This window comes from Eimeria maxima, genomic scaffold (genome assembly GCF_000499605.1).
Source record: "Eimeria maxima Weybridge genomic scaffold, Emw_scaff1070, whole genome shotgun sequence".
In the NCBI taxonomy this organism is placed as follows: Eukaryota; Apicomplexa; class Conoidasida; order Eucoccidiorida; family Eimeriidae; genus Eimeria; species Eimeria maxima.
In genome coordinates this window covers 3,376-13,216 of record NW_013563390.1, presented here as the reverse complement: position 1 = coordinate 13,216, position 9,841 = coordinate 3,376, and the positions used below count along the sequence as shown (strand labels likewise).

At 53.4% G+C, this 9,841-nt stretch overlaps 2 protein-coding genes across 2 annotated transcripts; one reads left to right on the top strand and one right to left on the bottom strand.

Moving 5' to 3' along the window:
* Nucleotides 1-941: 941 nt before the first annotated feature.
* EMWEY_00048190 (GTP-binding conserved hypothetical domain-containing protein, putative) lies at nucleotides 942-6,126 on the top strand (the record flags this gene model as incomplete). Its single annotated transcript, XM_013477256.1, has 9 exons — nucleotides 942-1,467; nucleotides 1,628-1,746; nucleotides 2,024-2,146; nucleotides 2,528-2,646; nucleotides 2,853-3,015; nucleotides 3,225-5,124; nucleotides 5,225-5,311; nucleotides 5,492-5,822; nucleotides 6,036-6,126. The coding sequence occupies 9 exons, from the start codon at nucleotides 942-944 to the stop codon at nucleotides 6,124-6,126; spliced, it is 3,459 nt and encodes a 1,152-aa protein (XP_013332710.1).
* Nucleotides 6,127-6,905: 779 nt separating this feature from the next.
* EMWEY_00048180 (hypothetical protein, conserved) lies at nucleotides 6,906-7,424 on the bottom strand (the record flags this gene model as incomplete). Its single annotated transcript, XM_013477255.1, has 1 exon — nucleotides 6,906-7,424. One exon carries the CDS (start codon nucleotides 7,422-7,424, stop codon nucleotides 6,906-6,908), a length of 519 nt encoding a protein of 172 aa, XP_013332709.1.
* Between the last annotated feature and the right edge of the window lie 2,417 nt (nucleotides 7,425-9,841).

The window sequence follows — 9,841 nt, the reverse complement described above, 5'->3', positions numbered from 1 at the left end:
ATCACTCTGTTTGAGTTCGACAGTCCCTTCAATTCCCCTTTGTGTCGCTGTTGGTGCGTTGATCTGTACTGTTAGGCCACTGTCGCTTTCCTGAAGCACGGTCCGGCGAGTTAGGGTTCGTGCACCTACGTCTCCGGTAGGTTTATAGCTCTAATTCTCCCCATGATGGTATGCGAGAGGCCCCAATGGTTCGTAGGAGTTAAATTCGTTGCACAGCTAGGAGTGTGGAAAGAAAAACCCCTCGCAACAACCCCCAAATGTAGTAAGCTCGCATTCGGCTGCGACTACGCAAGTTCTCTGGCTCAGCTGTATGGTACACCAGAATTGATCGACGGGAAATCCCGATTCTTACCTTGAAATAAGCCTAGCATATAAAAAAGTATCACCAACTCCTGCCCAAATATATAAGCCCAAAAAATATCCGAAACAGATCAGAGCTGCAGATAGACCCTGATCCCCGAAGGTGAGTCATTGCCTCAGGGTCCCAGACAGCCCCACGGGCGTGATAGCCTGTTTGAGATCATAGCTGGTTTTCCGTATTTCATGCATAAACGCATAAACGCACTAGTAGTATGTTATATTTTTTCCTTTTGCGGAGGAGGATGCTAAAGGTTGTACAGGCTGAAGTATTGTAGTGCCGGTGCAGACTTGTCCAGCCCCTGTCAGCGGCAGCTGTGCCTTGTTGGCGAGGTCGTTCGATCGACCTCCCGTAGTTATATGGAATTGTCTTTCAGTTAGTATTTATTGTGTGTCTCGTTCATTAGCTTTCCTTGAGACTTCATAGTACGCCGGCGGCTTACCGCAGTGGGGGCAGCACCGCCATTTCATGCCTGTGCGTTTGCTTATCACAGGTTCAGCAGCTTACACTCAATGACTTCCTGTCGTCTTCTTTACTCGTCTTCACTTCCTTCTTCCCTGTGAGTCTCAGGGTCTCACAAGGGATGGCTGTGCGGCGTACCTCCCTGTCGTGCTGCTTATGTCTTGCCCCAGCTCGCACAGCCGGAGGCCCCCTTCTGTTGCATCCTCTCCGCCTGGGGCCTCCCCTTGCCTCCCTCTGTCCGCTTCCGTTCTTCTTTGGTCCTACGGCTGCGCTTAACCGGTCCCTTTCGGCCCGTCTTTCTTTACGCCTTCCCTGGCCTCTCCTCGCCTCCGGAAGACACAACCAGTACTCGCCAGGTTGCTTGCCCATCCCCTTGTCACGTCTTCACGACATACATAGGCACCTGCGGATTCCTTACGGAGCTTGGTCAGGTGGTAGCACCCTAGGGTCAGTACCTCCGTCGCTGCCCGCAAGGCCGGTGGGGGCCCACGGATTCTCTTCTGAGGGGGGGGCCACCCCACATCTTGTCCCTCTGAGGAAGCAGCTACGGGCCATCAAACGCCTTGACCCAAAGCTCCAATTACACGTGCTGAGAGAGGGTCTCGGGAGACCCCGGTGCCAACGAGCACAGCGTCTTCTGAAGAGGGGTGAGTGGCATGTTTGTATTCCATGTGCGGTTTGTGCTTTCACCCTTTTTGCTTGTTTTTCGCTTGCCCCTGGCGGATTCACAGCGTTTCAACAGGGGGATTTTAGTTGGGTTGCGTTGAACGTTTCGGGGGGCCCGTGTGTCATGCGGTTTGTGGCCAGGGGACCCGCAGGCGGTCTCTGCACGGTGCCCTTTCTTCTTGCAGCAGCTGAAGCCTCGCTTGCGGTTGTGGAAAAATGCCCTGACTGTGGAGGAGTTGCCGCCTCCTTTGTATCCCGAGGTTAGCACTTGAGAGCCGAGGTGGGCCGGCGCTGCTCGCCCGTTGCGCCCTCCACAGCGGCTGCTGCCAGGGCGGGATGTACAAATGAGGGAGAGACAGCGTTGGGGTTAAATGATTCACTTTGTTGTTTGTTGAATTGTGAGTTGCGACGAGGCTTCTTCCGTTGGCATGGAGAAGCCGAATGCCGAAAGGAGCGTCACAAGGAGGGGGTGGGCATGCACGTGTTGTGGGCAGTTGGGGGCAGGGTGTTGCATTGGTGAGCTTGTGCTTGGGTCAGGTAGCGTTTGCGGGTCGATCGAATGCTGGAAAGAGTACACTACTTAATGAACTCTGTGGGCGAAGCGGCACTGCGGCGGTGTCACGCCGGCCAGGCAGTACTCAGTCGCTCTTTTTTTTTAAGGTGAGCCTTCAGACGCCACGGTGCTTACCTACATCGCGTATCATTCCTTTGTTGAAGGGTTGTCTATTGTAACATCCGTCCTTGCCACACCGGCCTCGCGCTGTTGAGGCTGTCAGCACCTGAGATGCAGAATGAGACATCGGGTGGAACGGCCAAGTTCCTACGCAACGAGAGGGTAGCAGGCAGCGGCGCTTCGCCGACGGAAAACAACGGAGGGGGAGGTGTACACTGGAAACAAAAAGAGAGCCACAGGCACAGGCACATAAAGAGAGATCAGACAGTCCTGTATGGGCAGAGATCGACACCCACAGAAACAACACCGCCAGGAAGGGCGGGGCTTAGGTTTGGCTGGAGGACAAAGTTCTGTGCCGTGCGCCTCAGGCCGGTTCTCCATGCTGTATATGTCTCGTGGACCTCCCTGGATATGGCTATGCTGAGGCTGAAGCATCCAAGAGGTTGCAGTGGACAGAAATGTCTCTTTTCTACCTCAAGGCTCGCCCGTGCGTTTATTCCAGCCCAGAGCAACGGGTCTTCTCTCTGTGTGCACCAGCACAGTAGCTTTCAGCGCAGGTGTTTACTGTACTGAAGGCTTGCAAAAACCCACGGATGGCGTGGGGCAGACGCTAGCGCTCTCGAGTAGGGGGACTGCCACCAGAAAACAGAATTTGCTGCTGTCCCTGCTGCTGTTGGGGCTTTCCTTTGCCAGGAATCTCAAGCGTGTCTTCCTCCTTGTGGACGCGCGTTGGGGGCTGAAAGCAAGCGATATATGTCTTCTGTCTTTCTTCGAGCGGCATCGCATCCCTTTCCAGCTTGTGCTAACGAAGGCTGACCTTCCGGAGCAAAAGTCCCTTATAAAGATTCTTCAGATCGTATGTTTGTGTGACCCTCCGTACCCTGAATTTACAGTTCCAGCCATTGCCTTCAAGTCGCCCACTCATACCTTAGCGGGGCAACCGTAGCCTCGTCCGCTGCACCTGGGAAGCTCCAATTGTTTCTTCTTCTGGGCTCCAAGGCCTAGAGGCGGGGTAGCTGTGATGCATGCGTGGGGCCGTTGAGGATTGGATGCATGACACTGCAGGCTTCAGTTGAGATGAAGAAGTTCAAGGGATGTGCAGGCCCCCCATTGGCGGTCAGTGCCCTGCGCCACCGAGGTCTAGACCATCTTCGTGCGGAGATAGAGAAGCTACGGCTGTCAAAGGAACTTGTCATTGGGAGACTCCGCCTCAAGGCAAGCAAAGGGAAAAGCTTTGTTCATGAGATCCTCTATTCTCCGTTGACCCTCGCGTGTCGTCTCCTCGCATCCATGCCCCTCTTTGCCATGAAGGGTGGTTCCTGCTGCAGAGCATTCACTGCAGTTCGGTGGCTGCTCAATGATGCTAGCAGGGGGCATAATCCGCACAGTGTGGGGCTGTTGTGTTTTGTTTGCATCATACAGGCGGCAAATTTAGTCGAGGCACGGCGCTTGAAGAAGGAGGCCAACAAACTGGGGGGAGGAGTGAGCTCTTTGTCCACAGCTGAACACACAAAGACGGCGACTACGCCAGGGCTAGCAGCTTCTACAGCCACAGGGTCACCTGAGCGAGAGGCACAGAAGCAGGACAAGCAACTGGTGCAAGCCCCAGACGACCCCGTTGCCCGCGCTCTTGAGCGCTGGGGAACACCGCTTTCCAGTGCCGCCAGCAGATCGCTGGATCGGATACTTACCCAAGAGGAAGGCGGCTGCTCTGGTGATGAGCCTAAGGGCAGTGGTGAAGCAGAAGACCTCGCGGCTGAGGGAGAAAGCCCTTTAAATCGCAAGGCGCTGGAACTCATTGCTGTCTCGCCTCAGGATGAAGCGGGAGTAGACGCACTTGGTGGAACCGAGTTTACGGTGGAAGAGGTTTCAGCTGTTAGGAGAAGGACAGCATTGAGTTCAGTGCTTGCCGCCGCCGTTGATAGAGCCGCAGGGGCTTTGCCGCTGCCGGATGTGTCTTGCGCTGAAACCCTTATACGGGATTTGCTGCCTTCTTCGTCCTGCACGATGAGGCATGTACACAAGGCTACAGAGCCACACGAAGAGCCACTAGCGGGCGAAGTTACTGCCAGATATCTGCAAGAAGTGAACACCAACGCCACTCCCTTGTCTGCTCCCGTGTCAGACGCCTTGCATTCCTCTTCTCTGCACGTAGATATGAGAAATCCTCGACAATCTGCGAAGCCCGCCAATTCCGCATGGGCCGCAAACGTATTTCACGAGGTTCGCCTTGATTCCTCAGCAGCTGCTGCTAGCTCCGCTAGTCTGCATTGCTGCAAGAGGGTCGGAGTCGAGTTTGAGGGGGACTGCGCCACTTCTCTAGAGGCGTGCGTTGAATATGCTGGAAAATCAGCATTGGAGGCGCAGAGGCCTAACCAGAACGAAAAGCATCCACAGCAGTCCAAGAAGCTGAGCCTAAGCCCAGCAGGGAGAGAAGATCCCTCGGGGGCTCCAGCTAGGAACGCAAGCAAACGGCCGCTAGACCTCCTCCGCGCCAACGATTGGCGAGCGCGACGCGTTGGTCGAGCCGCTGTAGAAATTGACATGTGCCTTCCTAGAGTGCAGGACGCTGCAGGAAACGTAGCGACGCTCGACTTGGGGTCATGGGACAGTGAGCACAAGAGGTGTGCACCAGTGCAACATATGTCTCAATGCCCGCCAGGGCCTCTTCCAGATCTGAGTGCTGTTCTCAACGCCCAGCAGCAGCAGCAGCAGAGACAGAGGCAGCCCACCGCTCGCACGCACAAAGACACAGTCTCTAGGCGGTCACCGTCCAGGCCACCTTTAGGTGGGGCTGTCTTCCTTGATGAAGAAACGCTCGCGGCTGAAGACTTCAGTTGCAGTGCAACGAGAGCGAAAGGCCGCATTGGAAGTGCTCCAGACCCGTCGAACTACACAGGTGCCCACGAACTTGACATGCAGCGCAGCTTCGACCGGAAGTGGCGGAACGAGCTTTTGCCAGTCGGTAAGTCGCAGTTAACCCCCTGCCCTGTCGTGCTTCCTCGTTTGAACCAACGATCAGTCTTGGGTAGGTCAACCCAATGATGGCGCTTGTGATGCCACAGGTGGCTCTTCCGAGGCCAGCAACCTCGGTACCAGCAAGTCTGAAGAGAAGCACGGCATCGCTGGTGGTGCCCAGAGGAACAAGGCGGGTAAGCCACTAGTATACGTTTCAGCGGCGCCTGTTTCCCTCAGCGTTACCCAAGTTCTTCCCCTTCTCTCACTCCGCCTTACCTGTATTTCAATTTTCCGCTAGTTGGGGCGTAGGCTGTCTTTGGATGTAGTTGAATGTCGTCTAGCCGGCTGCAAGGAGTTCTTGTGACGTGTCTCAGGACAGTCAAACCCGTTTCGCATTCCTCAAGATTATATTGGTACTAGAGAAGATCGCACTAAGGCGACGACGAAACGCCTGGCACTGGAGATTCTCCTGCAGCGGGCCCAAGAGGCACAGCGATCGACAGATAGTTCGCTAGGTTCAGAGGAAAGGAACCGCAACACTGCCGATTCACTCTTATTCTCTGCAGCGCAGCGGCGCCAGGAACGCCGACTGAAAGACCTCGCCAACAAGACTAACAGGAGACAAGGCCGGTCAAAGGAAATGAGTTGGGATGTTGCTTACAGAAAATGGGCGCGATGGGCAAAGGCACACCCGGCGCTCGCTAGGTGAGGACTGCTAAAATATTTTGTTGAAAAGTACGAGACCCTGCCTTCTTCTAGCGTAGGCCCCCAGGTCCTTATGTCTGCACACGTCAGGCGCCAAGGAAAGTTAGGATGTTATGGACAGACCACGCCGTCGACAGCTGATGTTGGATGCGATGGATCAGTTGAGAGTTCTGACAACTCCTTATTTGCTTCTTGTGTCTGCGTGGCACTTAGGGAAGCGCCACGGCCGTCGGCAAAAATATTGAAGAAATCAGTAGAGAAGCTCGGGAGGCATGTCTGCAGGAGGCAGGAGGCCCGTCAGTGAAGCGTTCAACTTCGCTTTCGGGTGCTGGGGCCCTACGTTCGCCAGTTGCATCTCATCGCGGCATCATTTGCTGCTTAAGTGTCCCTGCCCATGTCCTAGACAAAGGGACCAAAATTTACCTGTACTACGCACTTGCTTGAGGGCAGCACTAGCAAACAGCCTACCAGGCGTCTAGCGACACTCCAGCTCGCTACGCTAATTTATGCTGACACATGCTACACCTTAGTGCGTGGCCGGCACATCGTAGGAAGCTATATCTTCTGTTTGCTGCCAAATAAACGCCTTATAAATTTAAGCAGAACTGGGCCGTCGCTCCGAATGGAAGCGAGCCAGCTAACCCACCAGACAGCAAACACGGTCTGGAACCGTGCTGGGGCAACTAAGACTTCTGACCAGTTCTCTTCCACCACCCGCATTCGCCCTTGTTGAAAGTCCGAAGCGGAATTTGTGTTGAGGAGCAAAGTGCCCCAAGTCACTACGCTGCGCTACAGGTTAGTCGCCACTGTCGACGGCTCCCAAATGAAGTCATTTTCCGTGTCTACGGTTCCCATGTGACGCAGCCTGCAAGCCAACAGGGCGCAGTAGCTCCTGCCAGAGGCGCGAACCAGAGTGGCCCCACAAATCGTGGGGCGCCTCTGAAACAGTTCCTCGAAGGAAGCTGTGGTGTACGAGTATGCAGAATATGCACACCTCCACAAACACACGGGCATCTGGCACTCCTTCACTACTAGCCCACTGGAACAGGAACAGAGCTGAAAAGGAACCGTAAGAACACTTATTTACGCCGATTGCTCCACATTCACGGACTGTGCGCCGTAAGACTTCTTGAAGTTGTTCACGATCTCCTCCGATATGGCAACGAGGCTCTCCGAAGGCAGCTCCCCTCCATCTGGACTTGTTACGCGCACCCTGGAAATAAAGCATTCAGGAACGGCGAAACTGCTCATGCGAGTGTCGAACCCACCAGCAACGTCCTCCCCATTGACAATGACGTGGCCTTGGCCGCCAAAGCTGGAGAAGAGCACTACCAGCTGTCCTCCGTTGGGCTGCAGGCGCTCGCCGGAGGTCAGTTCAAGAGATTCTCCACTTGGAAGTTCTACCTTCACCAAGTTCTCTGGGAAGTTCACATCGACCTTCATGCAGTCGACGACGTCTACGGCAAGTCTTTGTGGTGCCGCGGGCGTTGAGAATTTGATTGACCCATTTTCTGGCCATGTCACCCACTTCAGTCCAGAATTAGCTTCTGCGGAGGAAAGGCAGAATGCCAAAATGGCAGAGATCGCCCCGAAGCTTCTCATGGTCAGGAGTGGCTTGTGTGTGCGGGATGCTGCGGAGGGGGGCGCCTTCTTTGGAACCAGAAGCTCTAGGTCCACGGCGAATAATCAGTACAAACACGACGAAGAAAAATTACCCTGGAAGTTCGCTGAAATGAGATAATGGAAGGAAGAAACGTTGCGAAGAATGCCGGAGCCTTTGCCGGACCGGTCACAGTGTTGACTTCGCCCAGTAGGTTTTCTGATGGCGAATGCCTGTTAAAGCATATAAAGCATACAGAAAAGTCAAAAAGCACTGCTTGGAAATTACTCGAAAATCAGGGAGTTCATCGTCTCTTGAATAAACGATATCTTGCGACTTCGCCAAGCGCACCTACGCGCGTGCGTTTCGTAGCTAGCGCTAGTCCTGTAGTACACCGCTCGCACTCGGTTGTTACTTCATGAGTCAACTGGCCTCACTATATGGTGCACTTGGACTGCTAAGCACGAAAATCTAGATTCTTGCCCTTAAAATACCCTAATCAAGCTTAGTAAAGCCAAACACCAATTCTCAGTTTTTTTAGGCAAAAGGAGACCCAAAATAGATCTGTCTCGCCTTGATCGCCGATGGTGGGCCAGTGCCTCAGCGTTCCAGCCAGCCCCACGGTCGCGAAGGACGGTAGGTGCTCGTTTCCAGTTTTCCTTATTTATTTGCATAAATGCTCTAATTTGTCTTTAGTAGTATTTTATGTCATTTCCTTTCCCGGCCACAGCGGCTAGAGGTTTCGCAGAGTGAACCATTGCAGTCCATGTGCACTACACCATCACTGGAGTGCACAGGCACTACAGTGGAATTTCACTGGATTCTCCTGTAGCCGGATACTGTGAAAAAGGAATATGTGCATGCTTAGGAGCTAATGATTATGGGAAGTTCAGGACCAGCGGACCAGGATGCCCGGTAGCCTCACCGGGTTTGGGGCTGGCGCCGTGGCGGACAGAACGACCCTCGGCCGGGCCGAGGGGACATCAGTTCGGGCACTCTGGATTTTTCCCTCGGAGCCGATAACTCTAAATATGTTTCAATTGGCGTAAATTGAATAATTGGGCGAATTTAGCCTTGAATAGTTTAGTCTAGCTAGAATAACGGAGTTGACACCCAGTTGAATCACCTAGGAGTCACACGTAGTGCAGCCAGGCCAGCTGTTCACTACATTCACCCCTTTCTGGTCTGAGCTCGCTACCGTAGATTGTGTGGTCCTCATCGCCCTGTGTCACCACCACTTTTCCTTCTGCCCCTTTTACACCTATTGGATGTGTTCCGCGTGTGTAGGGATAGTGGGGTTATCATCATCGCTGTCTAGGTGATCCTGTGTGAGGCAGTACTCCTACCCGCTTCCACAGGTGATTGGGCCTCTATTGGTACTCTACAAATGCTTGCTACCGCTTCTGCCTATCCCATTCATTGGCTGGGTTCTCTGTCCGCCGTCTTGGCTGCGTCTGTTGACTTCTAGGTCAGTTCTTTGCTCTGTTGTGTACTACTTGTAGTGAACAGCCCAATCTCTCAGCTGACACTACGTGAATCTCTAACCGGTGCAACTTAGGTGCACATCGCTTAACGATTGAAGGACGCCACAAATATTACTCTAAAAACCGTACAATACCATTCTCCGATTGTAAAGGGCTTAAAATGCCGATTTCTTAAGAATCCCCTCTCTCAAACAGAAGAAGTGTCCGAGCGCCTCGTCCGCTACAAGGCCCGTCTAGTGGGTTAGCCAGCCCCACGTCCTAAGGTTTGTAGGCTCGAGTTACCCATTACACCACAATAATGGTCTGACAACTTCCTATTAAGTGCTAAATATTCTCTGGATTCCCCTTTATGATGAACGCACTCGACAGACACTCAGCGGAGACCCTACTATAGTGCCCGTGTACGATACTATGTCGTGCGATGCTGGGGATGCAGTTACTGTTCTGGATGTAAGAAGACTATTGCTTCTTGGGATGATACAGCCACTTGCGCGGATTCAAGGGATACAGCTATGCTGTGTTGTGCTGTACTTTGTTTCTGTGTTTGGTGTTTTTTCTACAGGGTTTGGTTTGTTCTGCTGTGCCGTGTAGTGTGGGTTTGTTGTTCAGGTATTCTCCCTTTACCTTATCATCTACAGGCATGAGATGACTGTGCCGTTCACCACAACAGCTCCGCTCGAGCTGCATGCTGGGGGACTAATTTTCTTCCTGTCATGGGTAGATCCAATCTCTTCACTCATATCTAGCTACTTGTAGCATTTCTTGCTTAGTCCCGTTTTGTGGCCAGCCGAATCCCCCACATTATGTGAGCATTGGCGCTGCACGCCGGCGGCTGCATGTTGCGCTTGGAGTTGTATGCCCGGATTAAGCTGTGGCTTCCCAATCCAAGGCACAGAATGCCTCCTATTAAAAGCGAATAGGTTCCCGCCTTTGTA